Source organism: Felis catus, chromosome B3 (genome assembly GCF_018350175.1).
Source record: "Felis catus isolate Fca126 chromosome B3, F.catus_Fca126_mat1.0, whole genome shotgun sequence".
Lineage (NCBI taxonomy): Eukaryota > Metazoa > Chordata > Mammalia > Carnivora > Felidae > Felis > Felis catus.
Genome location: NC_058373.1, coordinates 97,440,268 through 97,455,701, shown reverse-complemented (window position 1 = coordinate 97,455,701; position 15,434 = coordinate 97,440,268). Strand labels below are relative to the sequence as shown.

The window sequence follows — 15,434 nt, the reverse complement described above, 5'->3', positions numbered from 1 at the left end:
TAAGATCATTTCAGTTGGAAATTTTGGAAATGCCTTTCTTTTGACAGCAGAGGGCACATAATTATCATAAAAGAAACATGACTACCATATAGCATGTGAAGATATTCAGCAATTCTCTTTTTTTAGGACACGGATTTATCAAGAAATATTCCTGGCAAAGTCAAAGTGTCTGCACCCAATCTTCTGAATGTAAAAAGAAAATAGCTGAAATGAAACCCTAAAATATTTGAGAAGAGCCAATTTTATAGCCTTTTGGAAGTTCAGAGATGAAAACACACCTTGTAACAAGACTTCCGCATTTAAAAATGAACTAAACATTGCCTTGCTATATTCGCCAAAAGGACTTACTGTTTTTTTTCCAGTTTTATAGAGAGGAAACGCGGATAGGATTTCCTAAAATATCTGTGGACAGTTAAATGCTAATTGTATACATCTGTAGTTATTCTCCTACGTTTTCTTAAAATTTGGGAGGTTAATACTAAGTTTTCATTTCATGTTGTACAGAAACTGGAGTGAAGTGGCTCAGTTGCTCGGACATTGACTTGGTCGTCTACCGTGTACTGTGTCAGAGCTCTGTTACAGGCCAATCACAGGTGGTTTTTCGTGTTCTGGTGCGGTGGTGGGGCTTGGGGGCAGTTAAACATTTAGGATTAAGTCTTGGAAGCCTTCTGCCGTTACCTGTACTTGTCAAAAAATATATTAGACCAGATTTAAAATAGACATAATTCAGCCTAAGAAATAACACCTAGGAAAAATGGTATTGATTATTTCCATTCATTTATACAACTTCACTTTTCATCCTCACTTCTTCCTTGTAATCTCATTCAGTTCTGTACCATTTTATTTTCTACCTCTAGTAATTATCAGCATGTTACAGAGTATCTTAACCTAGGATATCATAAGTGCACTTTTAGGCTTACCACTAAAGACTCCTGACACAGCTTTCTTCTTCTGTCTCCTAACAAATGGAGAATAAAGTCCTACGTCATTTCCATTCTTTTATGAGCTAAAAAGCTGTCACTTTTTAAATGATGAGATGATGGCTACCTACAGTCAATATGACCATTTGCCCCAGCCCCTATACCAAAGCATTAAGGTCAAAGCACTAAACAGCTGTTGGTCCTTCCAAAATTTCTTTTACCAGCTTAGTCCTGTTGATAATGTTTTTCCATTTGAAATTAATGTAAAAAAAAAAAAAAGTTTGTAATTATACATATAGCCAGTGTTGTAAATACAACAGACTACTCTTGCTATTTAAAAATATATATATATATATAAATTTAAAAAAATAACATCACCATTTTGATAGTGATAAGAATAATTAGTATGTTTCTATAGCTATATATCCTGAAGTTACCAAAAAGGAAATATAATAACCATTCCTTGGGGTAAAAAGCCAAGTATCATTTTCTTTTGCTTTAATAGAAGACAGTTACTGGTGTTAAATACATTTATTGTAAACTTTAGACACAAAAATAGGTTCTCTAGGCCATTCACATGCACATTAAAACCAAAAAGCTGCAAACTACAACAATGCATATAATTATACAAACGATGCCACTCTCTGATGTTTACAGAATTGCTGTCCATGCAAGGTGATCAGAGGCATTATCTATGAAGCCTTAAGATCCAGAAGTGTTGTTACTACCAAACCTCTGATTAACACTGTGAAGTAAGTGTTTTGGAAGGCAGTTCCACGAGTTGGCTAACATTTCTTTAAAGCAAATGACTGCTTCTAAGCTTAGCCTGAAAGTGGACAAGAGAAAAATAAATTTACTGTTTGAAGAATTACCAAAAAAACAAAAGCCCGCTTTGTTTAAAGAACTAGTTTTATCAATGGAAACTTGTCATTGCCTTTAAATTATCTGTAAGCCTGGTTTTTCAAGAGCACTAATTTAAAATAATCTGCGTACCAAGTAAAAAGTTACTTACCTTACAAGAGATTTTGGTTGAACTGAAAATATAAGTATTTCATTACTGTGTGCCTGAAAGATAGAAAATGAAGAACATATTAAAAAGTAAGTACTCCACAAGTTTCAGAGATATGATGAAGTGTCCTTTAATACAGGGTAGTATACTTAATACACTTACAGCTCTGTGATGGACAAGGAGGTTATTGGCACATCCACCAAAAACAATGACTTCTCCTTCGTCACTGGCACAAGCTGTGTGCCATAATCTAATTTAAAACAAGAGTTTTAAGTTACCCAGACACCAAGTTGACAATTTACACTACGAACACAATGATGAAATAAAGACTAGAGATCTTCAGTACAGACCAAAACCTAATGTTGAGCAGCAATTATCTTAAGTAGCAAAAGCTAGAAAAATCTATTAATGTCTGTTTTATCTGGATGTTACCATTTTATCTATCTGGTCCAGTCCTAACTTATGCAATGACGGGTTTGAACTGAATGATCTGTTCTCTAGGTCTTTGTTAGCAATAAAAATCTTACGGGAGATGTGTGCTACATGCCCTCTCAATCTTCTTCTTTTCATAGGCAGGGTCAGTTGACATTAAAGAAAAAATCTGAAGGATGCTGTGAATCTGCCTGACCTACTCAAAGTCTCAGGCCTGGTAATTCTATGGAAGAATTTTTCTGCCAGATGAAGCCTTTATGGCATAAGTGTACTTAAATTAGAGACTTGTGGGGAAATGCAGGCTGACCTACCTGAATATGCTTTGAATACCAGTTGTGACTATATCATTTGCTTTGGCAGTTTTTGTAAGAATTCTTCTTGAGATTAACAAAAATAACTCTTCTTTTTGGGTGAATTGATTTAGTATTTGTTATACAGTGCTCCTACCAATCTAATAGAAAGTTCTGGACTTCCCCCCCATATACATTCTTCAAGGTTTTGAAATTCTCTCCAGTTTTTTTTTTTTAAGTGACAAACTTAGAAGCAGTTCAATTCACTGGAGTAAAGACCTTGATTATAAATTTTAACTACATCAATTTTATGATAAAAACAGCAGAAGTCAACATCCAGCCCTGTTTTTCATGCACCATGACAGAAAAGAAAGCATTTAATACAAGGATAGCATTGGTTTTATTTTCTTTCAAAAGGTTTGATGTTAGGGGCGCATGGGTGGCTCAGTCTGTTAAGCATCTGACTGTTGATACGGGCTCAGGTCACAATCTCACGGTTCCTGAGACTGGGTCCTGCATCTGCACACTGCCAGCACAGAGCCTGCTTGGAATTCTCTGTCCCTACCCCACTCATGCTCACACGTGTGCACTCTCTCTCTCTCAAACATTAAAAAAAAAAAGGTAGGATGTTAAACCTTAGTGAATGCTAGGGTGTTTATCATAAGAATAGTGGATGTAATGCAGCCACAATTTCCTCAATCATTACCAGTCTTGTACATCTTTTTTTAAGGTTTTAAGTAATCCCTATACCCAACGTGGGACTCAGGGTTGTTTGAGATTAAGAGTCACATGCTCTACTGACTGGCAGCCAGGTGTCCCCAGTCTTGTACTGAATTGAAGTCCATAAAGATGTACAAGAATTACTTTTTAAATACTTCATACCTTGGCTTTTCAGTATAGGGATGATTAAACTGTATCCATTCATTTTTACTGATGCAGTAAGTCCAAGCATCACCTGATTGAAGCGAAGAAAGAAGAGCCATGAAATACATTATTTTGTCAATGAGACATTCATGTTTAAAGGGCACAGCTTTAGCAAGAAAGGTAATAAACTGTAAGTAGAAAGAGAAAGTAAATATCCTGGTTTTTCCCTGCAGTTAATCAAGTAAGCCCTTTGCATGTCACAACCCTTAGGTGGAGCTTTTAAGGGCTGCACTGGACAGAATAGATGGATGTTAAAGTACAAAAAAAATTATAGATTTATTATAGGATCAAAAATAATAGCAAACCTCCAACCAACCCTATAGCCTTCTGATACATCTAAAATAGACTGAATTATTTTCTTCTATTTATATATTACATATGAATGATAATGATTTCTTATATTTTTAAAGGACTTACTTAGTGGCTGTTTATCAGTGGTAAATCCTCCAAAGAGAAAGAGATGATCTGAAGAAACTGGTGTTAGTGAATGCCAAGATCGGCCAACTGGGCATATGCCTTGTGGAATTCTGAAAATAATAGCTAAGTTACAATATCTGTGTTTAAAAGTAGCTACTGTTTAATATGGAAAAATATTTAAATTTTCTGTGAAAATTTATACAGAATATTTGACAGAAGAGACTTTAAATTTAAAAAGCTTCTTGGTATTTTTTTTTTTAATTTTTTAAAATGTTTTATTTATTTTTGAGAGAGAGAGAGACAGACAGAGGACAAGTCGGGGAGGGGCAGAGAGCGAGGGAAACACAGAATCCAGGAGCAGGCTCCAGGCTCCGAGCCGTCAACATAAAGCCTGACACGGGACTTGAACCCATGAACCATGAGATCATGACCTGAGCTGAAGTCACACGCTTAACCGACTGAGCCACCCAGGTGCCCCAAAAGCTTCTTGGTATTAATAGCTGCATGCTTGGTATTAACTATGTTTTTAGAAGGCAGAGTGAACTTTAGACCTTTTCAACAAACATTGAGCACATGTTGTGGAACAGGAAATCAAAAAATAAAATTCCTTATTTCAGGATCTAGACATCATGTTTATTTAAATTCAGTTATTTACCTGCTTAAATTTCTATGCTAACAGAATAAAAATATTAAAAAATTTTAGAAATTATCTAAAGTGATACATACAATTCATTCCACTCCCACGTATCCAGATTAAGACAGTGAAGATCATTCATTCTAGCATCCTGAAAAAGGATAATTAAGTAATTATCATTTTGAATGACTCATAAGCAAATCATTGAAACTGTTCACAAACTTACTCGATATCTGCCTCCAAACACAAAGCCTTTGTTTCCAACAGTTGCACAGGCATGGGCAGCACGAGGTGAAGGTGCTTTACCCTATAAAAGTCACAAAAGCAATTTTTTAAAATAAACACCAGTCTTCTCTAGAGGTGGGATGAGGGTATGCAAGACGCTTGAGCTTTTAAGCTCAAGTGCAGATGTCTAGTCAACAGCAGTACTAACCCTGGGAGCTGTAATTTTAGATTTTGGAGATATATTACTGAATGCACTAGTTAATGGAATGCTTGTTTTTTTTTTTTAAATAAAAAGGTAGCACATTATAAGACACCTGCGTCAGAGGAAAAAGAAATCTAATTAACAGTCTACTGCCAGGTCATTTATTTAGTTATAAGCAATACCCCTTAACATCTATTAGATAGTAGATGCCAGGTTAGTCCACACATTCATTAAACTTTTCTGAGGTATGGACTTCGTGGAGAATAATGAAAGCAATGGATTTTCTCCAGAAAAACAAGAATGAACTGTCAATTTTACACCACCCCCCAATTCCCTTTCTCCTCTAGGTAGCCTTACTTTAATAATTCATTATTCTTCAGTAACTCACAGTAGTTATAGGCTGACTCCAGATAAATGTTTCAGTGTCTAAAATATGTACATGATCATTCCATCCTCTTGGGTGACTTGAATTCTACAGAAAATGAGTAAGAATCTGAGTTATTTTTCAAATAATATTTGTAAAATTACATATCCTTGTCTGGTTTATGAACAAGGCAAAATGAACAAGACTAGCAGACATAAGATGTATTATTTCAACATACTAAGTAGACCATATACAAATATGAAACTTCACTTACCCAAAAAGATGTTTCATCAAATTCAAAAGTTCCCAATACTTTATCTTCAGGTAAATATCCGTAACCTCCAAAAAATATTAACCTGTTTGATAAAAAACCAAGACACTAAAAATTCTAACACCCACAGGTTAGGAAGTTACAAGAAGTTTTTCTTTTGTCATGCCAGGAACTGAGAAGGCATGCTTGAGTATATGAAAATTCTTATTCATAGAATAATGCCTACTGTGCCTAATTATGTCTTAGGTGTTAAGTGCTTTGATGTATTAATTCACATAATCCTCATATGGGCCCTAGAAGTTATGTTCTAGGGTTACAGTGTTTATGGGCTATGGATACTTGAATGGCAAACCACTTTGCACATAAAAACCCAAACCTACGGGGCTGCTAACTCACTTGTTTTTATATACCCAGACACCAAGTTTATCCTTTGATGATGGAGGAATTCCTTGGCAATCAATTCTTTCCCACTGTAGTACTCTGTCTGTAGACCTTGAATCCAGCATGTAGAACTGTCAGAAGCAATGATTTCAGTTAGATTTGGTTATGCAAAAGAAACTCAACCTTGGCATTTAGTTTTGTTGTGATTTATGACTATAGGAATGTCATCTAATTCAGTGCTTCTACAATTGTGACTACAGACTGTTACTGGTCCAAATATGCATAAGGAACTTATACCAGAATATAAATTACCTAAGTCGCTAAGCACCCTGTTGAGCTCATTTTTTTTTTCCTAATAGCCACATTTTTTTTAAATATATGAAATTTATTGTCAAATTGGTTTCCATACAACACCCAGTGCTCATCCCAACAGGTGCCCTCCTCAATACCCATCACCCACCCTCCCCTTCCTCCCACCCCCCATCAGCCCTCAGTTTGTTCTCAGTTTAACAGCCTCATTTTTTTGATGAAGTAACAGAAGTATATTGTGCCTTACATAGGCACTTTGAGTTATGCTAATCTAATTTATGGGTTTGAAGACCGTATCACCAGAAGAATTCAACGTAGCAATTTCACCTTCAAATTCAATTTAACAAACATGTCTTAAGCACCTACTTAACTCTGGGAGCAAAGGATAAATCTTAAAAGATTAAGTACTGGTCTGTCTTTCCAAGGTTTCACATCCAGATACTTGAAGAGACCTGGCCATTATATGTATATCTTTTTACTTCTCCTAAGACTCCTAAGCTTCCTTTTGATCAGACTTAAAAATACTCAACTCTAGCCATTTCTGTCTACCCCTAAAGCCACGGCTTCTTTTTTTTCCCCAAGCTGCTTCATGTGGTGTTAAGGTTCTTTTTCTCTTCCTTGCCCTAAAACACACACACCTCCACTACAGCCTGTAGCAGTGCCTCGCAAAATCTTTCAGGCACAGAACCCTTAACTTCACACAAAATCTTAAGCAAAAGCCTAACTGAGGTAGAGCTACACCTGTTAAGATGGAGGGGTAGGGGGGTGATCTGAAGCCTGCCTAACACCATGACGCTCCTCCCACAGGGGTCCCAAGGCATCTCAAAGAAATCCCTAGAGCTCCTAGGAATAGTCTGAAACTTTGTCAGCCATATGCTCCAGTCACACCAAACCACTTAGCATTTCCGTGAACAAAACATTTGCTTATATTTCTGCCTCCTGATACTTGCATCTTGGCTACCTCTCCCAGTTATGATTCTATTCAACCCTCTTGGTTAAAGACTTTACTTATTCTCTTCCTCCATCCTGCCAAACACAATGTCAAGGATTCTTTTTCAGATTTAACAATATTTACTGAGCTATTTTATCAGCCAGGCTCTATGTATCTTCTTATCATATGCTACTGGAACCATCTACTTATTATGTGTATCCCCTCTAGGATGTGAGCACCTAGAGATGGGAACTGTATCATTCGTCTCTGTGTCTCCAATGTCTAACCAAGTGCTCAGTATATAAGGTGCTACGTTGCTAAATAAATTTATTAAGAGACTCCCTAAATCATATGCATCTTTCTCATTGATATTTGTGTCTTGCTGGCCTGAGAAAACAACTGTTAATCTTTTTCCTATTTGGAAAAAACACAAAGTCTGAACAACAGTACCTTATGGTACCATATTACGGGAATTTTAGTATATAAAATTCTGTATTAATTTATCCTCATAGCCGAGTGGTGGTCTGTTCATTTTACCCTGCTCCTCATCATTGCATCTTGTTTCCATTTGGTTTGCTAATATTTATCTAACACCCCAGGGTTCTAAGAGAACCACAGCTGCAAAGAGCACAAAGAAAACCCACTCAGGAAATTACTGCAAACAAGTTATCAAAGTTGACTTTACAAAAGGCATAGAGAAATACGGACTGGTAGACAAAATACTAAAATGCACATTCATACCGTTATCAAGGACATGCATGTTTTAACCGGGACAGGAATAAGTATGGGCTAACCTTAGAAATCGGAGGTTGTCTGAAAAAGAGTAAAAACCAACAGGGCCACCCAGGCACCCCATGTTTAGTTGAGCTCTTAAACCACAATCCTTAGAAACACTCACCTTATTCGTATTGCCTCTTGAATGGTGTCCTCCAAACAAGTAGAGCACCCTGTCCACACACACCGCACAGCTTCCTGACATAGAAGGAGGAACATCCCCTTCTGTGTTAATTTTTTTCCTGAGGGCAAAAAGACTGAATGTAAATGTTTCCCAAAAGAGAAGAAATGCAAAAGTCACTTGTTTTTCTTCTATCCCCACGATAAAAGGAAAAAATAAAATGGGCTGGCCGGCTAGATAGCGTCTGGGAGTCTCGTCTACATCTAAAATTAATTCAAAGAATGAGTTCCTTCCTCTTTGTTCACCCATTCCACAGGCTGCGCCAGCTGACCCCACACACAGGGACGGTGAGAAGCTCTGGAAGCCCAGGAGCACACCATTTTATGTTTCTCAAACTAACCTGCTCTTTATTGATATAACCATAAGTGGCTATTTTGTTTTTGGTTTTGAGTCACCCAGGTACCTAAAAGGAAAACATCCCACTCCTGACCGGTTAATTCCACAAGTGTGTTTTATTTAGTCACCTTTTAGCCATTCAAATGAATCTGATTCAAACCTAATGTACTACTACAGGCACGTGGGTAATACTTTCTCTAGGCCAGGCACTCCTGGGAGTGCTTTGCATGCTTTAAATCCTTCTGAATCTAAAAATGAATCTGAATCAAAAAGGCCTAAGATTCACAGTATTAATAGGACTGTTAAGGCCTTCTGCTCACTGTATCACTTTATGCTAAGCTTTAACTTTGGCAGGCTTAGTTTTACAAATTCGTTATGGGGCTCAATTTTTTAAAAATTCGTAGAATTCCCCTATTAAAGGAATACCATTATCAATTTCTCTCTTGAAAAAAAACAAAACAAAACAAAACACAGATGAGCCAACAGCTCAGATCAACACTGATTTGCTATGTACAGAAATAATCCTGACTTAGTTTTAGTTGAACTTTTTAAGAAAATTTTTTCAACATTTATTTATTTCTGAGAGACAGAGGGCAAGTGGAGGAGGGGCAGAGAGACTGGGAGACACAGAATCTGAAGCAGGCTTCAGGCTCCGAGCTGTCCGCACAGAGCCCAAAGTGGGACTCAAGCTCACAAACGTGAGATGGTGACCTGAGCCGAAGTGGGATGCTTAACCGACAGGGCCATCCAGGCACCCCATTTTTAGTTGAACTCTTAAGATTCTGCCAAGAGCCTCTTTGAGAACCACTGTCACAAGACTGGCAAAAGATCCTTTTCAGAATATCCCCAGTTGTGTGGAAGGCAAATTTAACTCCTTTTTTTAAACAAAACACACTATTTTAAAGAGATTTGTATAGAAACTTTAATGGCAGAGCTCATTAAAATAAAACACCACCTTTATTTCTAGCAGATACAATCTAGAAATTATTTTCTCATTTTCCACGTAACAGAAGACCTAACATCTTGAAAAAACATCACATGGAACTTTTATAATATTTTCATTCCAGGATTGGAAGCCTCTATCTACCTCTTTATTTTAGTATTACAATGATACTACATAGAGCTCTGAATACAAGTTTCTTCGAAGGTCATAAAAGCACCAAGTAGGGGTGCCTGGGTGACTCAGTCGGTTAAGTATCTTGACTCTTGATTTCGGCTCAGGTTATGATCCCATGGTTCGTAGGTTCCAGGCCTGTGTCGGCACAGAGCCTGCTTGAGATTCTCTCTCTCTCTCAAAACAAATAAACTTAAAAAATAAAATCACCAACTAATTACTGAAGAGTTGCTAATGTATCTAAGCTTAGCAGCTGAACCAAACTAGTACAAGGTTGGTTTTAGAACATAGAGATAACTCTGCGTCTTCAAATAAAATAGTTTTGTTAGAATGGGCTTCACAGAGTTTTTATTTGCAACCTTACTTGAATTTTTTAGTCCCCCTCATAATATCCACAGTTACCATCTTCCAGTCTCCATGTTGTAGATCCATAGTTCTTCTCTAGGCAGATAAAAGTCATACAATCCTCTGACTTGATTACTCTAATAAAAAAAAAATAGCAAATATAAAAAATAATTGGTATTCTAAAGAAGCACTACTGTATATTTTTTCATATCTACCTTGTTTGAGATAGTAATAAGAGTTATGAGATGTTAAATGGGTCTTAACAATACTGTCAAATGGACAATCTTCCTTGCTCCAGGCCACATACTCAAAGTAATGCTTAATATAGATAACCCTTAATTCATGTTTTTGATGCAGCAGGTGCAATGATGCAGGAAGTTACGACATCTCTAGGAAATCTCTAGTGTCACTTTATGCTGAACAGACCATTCACCAGGTTTCAGCTGCATGACTTCAGGAGAGGTCAGCTATGCCATGGTTTGCACACTAAAGACTGCTCTACCGTGTGAGTGCCTGACTCACACTAACACGTGTCATTTTCTAGCCATTTTTTACTCTCATCCATCCATCCTCTACCAAGAAACAGATGGCAGAATTGCCAGTGTGCAATTATTCAGTCATTGTGCAAAATTTTCTGTTCGTTGTTCTGCTCCATTTCCCTTCAGATAGTAATTCTTAACAGAATGAGTTTACCATATGCCAGAACTATCTGAACACTATCAACGGATTACTTTCTTTAAAAAAAAAAAAAAAAATTTTTTTAATGTTCATTTTTAAGAGAGAGAGCCAGAGCACAAGTGGGGCAGAGGGAGAGGGAGACACAATCCGAAGCAGGCTCCAGGCTCCAAACTGTCAGCACAGAGGCTGATGCGGGGCTCGAACTCAAGGACCGTGAGATCATGACCTGAGCTGAAGTCGGACGCTTAACAGACTGAACCACCCAGGTGCCCCAATGGATTACTTTCTTTAATCTTCATAACAACCCTAAAAAGTAGTTGAGATTACAAGAAAACAGGTTTTTTAGAGAGGTAAGTAATTTGCCCAAGATTACTTGGCAAGTAACTGTGGAATCAGCATTCTACCCTCCTTTCCCTGAATTGGCAACTTTAATCACTGCCTGACCTTCCTACCTTTGAACCTCCCCACTTTTTGAACAATGTCAACATACGGTGAACAATAGCAGTTCATGGAGAATGGGTGTCAGAGTCTAATAAGCTTGAGTACCATACAGAATTAGTGCACGTGGCCTTGTAGACATTTCTCTTTCTATTCCACCACTTAACAAAAAGAAGGCTGGAAGCATGACAGCAGGCTCACCCGGAATAGCTCAGCCTGGTCTGAAGAGGGAAAGGGACTACTGTGTGGGAAGCTAAGGTTTATTGCCCTCAAAAACAATATCCAAGGGCTTTTCAGAGTTCTCGCCAAAATACTGAGGACAGCTGGTTTTGGAACCACTCCACTTCACTGATCATCACTGGTCATCCTGCCTAAATCCTAGACTTCTGGGCCCTCAAACACTCACCATCAGAAACCTTCGTTCCTGAGGTGCCTGGGTGGCTCAGTCTGTTAAGCATCCAACTTCGGCTCAGGTCATGATCTCACAGTTCATGGGTTCAAGTGCCACATCCGGCTCTCTGCTGTCAGCACAGACCCTTCACAGACCACTTCGGGTCCTCTGCCCCCGCCCCCCTTCTCTGCACTTACCTTGATCTCTCTCAAAAACAAACATTAAAAAAAAAAAAAAATCGTCCTTCCTGACAACCCTCGCTCTCCCCACTCCCCAAAGAAAAGTCCTGTTCCTTCAATGCTGCTGATTTTTACAAACAGAATTATGAATATGTAGTTTAGACCACAGTGTGATTGACTAACAGGTTAACTTCTCTCCAATGGATTGACATTTTAATAAGGGTCACTACATAACTGCCTCTTTCTCCTACCAAGTACCGTCCTCTAACCAGCTATTCACTGGGGGCTGAGGAAAGTATTACAGATTAATTAGGACTGCCAAAATAAAATTAAAAAAAAAAAATGCTTTTGTGGTTAAACTAAATTAGGACAGCTATAGTGGTTTATTCCATCTGTCTTTTTTGACAGTCATCTCAAAAGTGTTCAGTTATGACCAGGTCAACGTGCAAGAAGCTAAAACCTATTACCAGAGTCATAAAGTCAGTCATCAAGCACACAGGTGTAGTGGACCAGATCTCAAGCAAATGGGGGCAGGGAGATCAATGTTAAGACCAAAAGGGACTAAAAAGAGTTAACTTTTGGTAGGAATGTCTCAGAGCAACCCCAGCGAATGAAATGAGCCAGTGCTAGGATATGGATCGTTACTGAGAAGCTCTAATAGCAAAAGGGCAGGAGAACTAGAGAACAAAGTTTAAACAGGAGACACCTGGTAACAAGAAGCCAGTGGTAACAAGAAATGCAACTGGCTCTAAACATTGTTTATGAGCAGGGGTCAGAGAGCTGAACTTGGTAGTTACAATTGTTGCTATTGATTTTTTTGGTTGCTGCTGGCGCCTTCTCCATTAGTTTTCTTAATAGGGGTTTCCTCTGAAATTGTCAACTCTTTCTCAGCTGAAAGCATAACAGCCCTGGAATGTTCAAACAGCAGGGTGACGGCCATCTGCACAGGTGTAGCTAGGCCTCCCGAACAGGCGGGAAGGTTGAATAAGGCCATCCCTGGGGCCTTCGGGAATTCTAGAGAGTTTTCCTACACCCCGATTACTGCCCAAGCGAGCAACGGTATCCGTGGGCCAAAGGACCCCAGCTGCAGAGAATGAAGTGCTCTAAGCGGGCCGACAAACGGTAAGAGTGACATCACACAACGTCACCTCTCTTACCTCCCACCCGCGCCCCACCTTTTAAAACATAACACGTATCGTAGTCGTGCGCCGCCCAACGTGCCCTCCCCCAAACAACGCTCCAACGTCCACAGCGCCCAGGGCCGCCGCGGGCCCCGTAAGCAGAGGGCTGGACTGACAGCAGCCCAGGAGCGTCGGCGCGGATTAGCGGACCGGTGAGGAGAAGCCCGCCCGCAAGAAAATGCACCGACGGGCACAGTCGCGACGCGGGGAGGGGGGTCCGGGCGGCCGCTCTGCCGCCCCCCCAACCCCCGCCGACCCGGACTCGGGGTCCAGCCGAGCGACGCCCGCCGCGGCCGGCCGCCCACTGACCTTGTAGCCGCCCCAGACGAACATGTGGCGCCCGTCGCCGACGGCTACGTGGCCGCTGCGCTCGGCGGGGCAGGCGAGCTCCATGGACTCATAGCTCTCGTAGGCTGGCCCTGGCAAGTCGTCCGCTCGCAGATCCTCGTTGCCATCAGCCATCTTGAGGCTGCACGTTTGTTCACCAACAATCCCCACACCCGCGCGGGGGAAAGAGACAAAAGAAAAGGCAGAAATGCACGGCGGCGACAGGCGAGCAGAAAGGGGCGGCGATAGGGACGGGGTTAAGGCCGCCCGCTGGCCGCCCGCGCCCTCTCAGCCCTCCTCGGGGAGGACAGCCCCTCCGCTGCCTGGGCTGCGCTGCGGGGCCGCGGGTCGGGGGCGCGGCGGCGGCGGCGGCGGCGGCGGCGGCGGCGGCGGGGCCCCGCCGGGAGCAGGGCGGAAAGGGGGTCCGCTTGCGGCCGGGACTAGAATCCAGCCAGCCCGCCCCGCCTCCAGCTCGCCACTCGCCGCCCGCCGCAGCCGGCCCTTGTTTACGCCGCGGCCAGAACCGCCCGTTCCGCTGACGCCTCCTACGGGGCTCCGGAAGCGCGGCGGGCGCTCAGCGCCCCCAGCGCCGGGTCCTCCTGCCGCCGCCGCCGCCGCCGCCGCCGCTGCCATCGCTGCTGCCGCCCCCGCCGCGGCCGGCCTGGGCCCCGAGATGGTGTGTTGACTGAGCTCCAAACACTCTCTGAGCCTCCTTTCGCTGCAGGCACTACAAAGATGGGAAGAATAGTAGCCACCTTCTGGCAAAAAAAAAAATTTTTTTTTTTTTACTGACAAATCTTCCTTGTGTGATTGAGGAATGTTCTCCAAGGGTTCACAGTCTGAAAAGGGGTAGTGACATTGTGACATTGCTCAGTGAGTTAGCGGTCTCAGCTTCAAAAGAGAGTCAATGCCCCGCGGGTGCGCGTGGGGCTCCCGACTTCGTGCCGCCCGGACGGTGCCCGCACAGCGGTTCCAGGCACCCCTGCTCGCTGAGCTCTTCTGCTTCGGCAGAGATCTTACTTTCCAAGCCCAGCCTGGAAAGTTGTGCTCAAAAAGTATTTCAGAAACCATCATCGCCCAGTCCTTAAGGGAGGATGGCAAATTCTGTTCACACACACAGATACTGCTTTGTTACATTTTGATACATTTCAATTAGGTCAAGAAAAGAATTACTGCGATCTAAATTTAGTCACCTGTAAAATAGGGTTGTACCTGAATGCATCTTAAATCCCTAATGTAATGGTGCCACTTTACTTGGATGTGTTTGGTGAGAGGAGTGTGCTTTATTATCCTGCCTCTTCCCCATCTTCACGCTGCTACCACTGCTTGGAAGGGATACTTTGAACAATTAACACAGGCTTTCCTCACTCAGATTTTCATAGCCTAAAACTCCTTCCCTAGTCACTGCCACTATGTTTACAATTTATCAGAATTTCTGGGATGGGTGAAAGCAGTGCTTAGGGGGACACTTAATAGCATTGAATGCGTATACATATTTGACAAGAATAAAGATGTAACATCAACCCTCCTAGTTTTCATCTTAGGAAACCAGAAAAAGAAGAGCAAGTTAAACCCAAATGGAAGACAAAAAATTTTTAAAGCTGTATCAATGAAATTGAAAACAAGAAATAGAGAAAACTAAAAGCTGGTTCTTTGAAAAGATCAATAACATCAGTAAGCCTCTAAGCCAGGCTCTGTAAGGAAAACAACAGAGAAGATGTAAGTTACAAATATCAGAAGTGAAACGGGACAACACTACAGATCCCATGAACATTAAAGGAATAATAAAGAGATCTTATGAACAACTCTGCTCATATATTTGATAACCCGGATGAAATGGACCAATTCCTTGAAAGACACAATCTGCCAAAACTCACATAAGAAAAAAGCAGACATTCTGAATAAGCCTATATCAAAGAAATAAAACCAGCGGTGCCTGGGTGGCTCAGTCTGTTAAGCGGCGGACTTTGACTCAGGTCATGATCTTGCATGGGTTCGGGAGGTACCTGTGCTGACAGCTCAGAGCCTGGAGCCTGCTTCAGATTCTGTGTCTCCTTCTCTCTCCCTGGCCCTCCCTGCTCATGCTGTTTCTGTCTCTCTAAAAAATTTTAAAGAAGTTGAATCAATAATAAATAACCTACCCAAACAGAAAACAACAGGCTCAGATGGGTTCACTGGTAA

At 41.0% G+C, this 15,434-nt stretch overlaps 2 protein-coding genes and 1 long non-coding RNA gene across 5 annotated transcripts in view; 2 read left to right on the top strand and 1 right to left on the bottom strand.

Moving 5' to 3' along the window:
- NEMF (nuclear export mediator factor) overlaps nucleotides 1–2,471 on the top strand; it is a 57,179-nt gene extending 54,708 nt beyond the window's left edge. For all 3 annotated transcript variants that reach the window (XM_045059887.1, XM_045059885.1, XM_023255673.2), the window contains one exon: nucleotides 127–2,471. In XM_045059887.1, the coding sequence (XP_044915822.1) occupies nucleotides 127–204 (78 nt within the window). In that variant the 3' untranslated portion in view covers nucleotides 205–2,471. The remainder of the gene's footprint in view (nucleotides 1–126) is intronic.
- On the bottom strand, nucleotides 1,437–13,617 carry KLHDC2 (kelch domain containing 2). Its single transcript, XM_023255674.2, has 13 exons — nucleotides 13,236–13,617; nucleotides 10,117–10,196; nucleotides 8,208–8,325; nucleotides 6,085–6,200; nucleotides 5,692–5,773; nucleotides 5,442–5,525; nucleotides 4,853–4,933; nucleotides 4,719–4,777; nucleotides 3,993–4,102; nucleotides 3,534–3,606; nucleotides 2,092–2,179; nucleotides 1,933–1,985; nucleotides 1,437–1,746 (listed from the first exon to the last, which is right to left on the bottom strand). Exons 1-13 carry the CDS (start codon nucleotides 13,386–13,388, stop codon nucleotides 1,623–1,625), a joined length of 1,221 nt encoding a protein of 406 aa, XP_023111442.1. The 5' UTR covers nucleotides 13,389–13,617; the 3' UTR covers nucleotides 1,437–1,622.
- LOC109500826 overlaps nucleotides 11,766–15,434 on the top strand; it is a 19,578-nt gene continuing 15,909 nt past the window's right edge. The window contains exon 1 of the long non-coding RNA XR_006599572.1: nucleotides 11,766–12,867. This is a non-coding gene — a long non-coding RNA (uncharacterized LOC109500826). The remainder of the gene's footprint in view (nucleotides 12,868–15,434) is intronic.

Coding starts and splice junctions, on each gene's coding strand:
- KLHDC2 (XM_023255674.2), bottom strand. CDS start 13,388: ATGGCTGATGGCAACGAGGATCTGCGAGCGGACGACTTGCCAGGGCCA. Junction 5,526..5,691: donor TTGATGAAACATCTTTTTGG/GTAAGTGAAGTT, acceptor CATTTTCTGTAG/AATTCAAGTCACCCAAGAGG. Junction 4,778..4,852: donor TGTTTGGAGGCAGATATCGA/GTAAGTTTGTGA, acceptor ATCCTTTTTCAG/GATGCTAGAATGAATGATCT.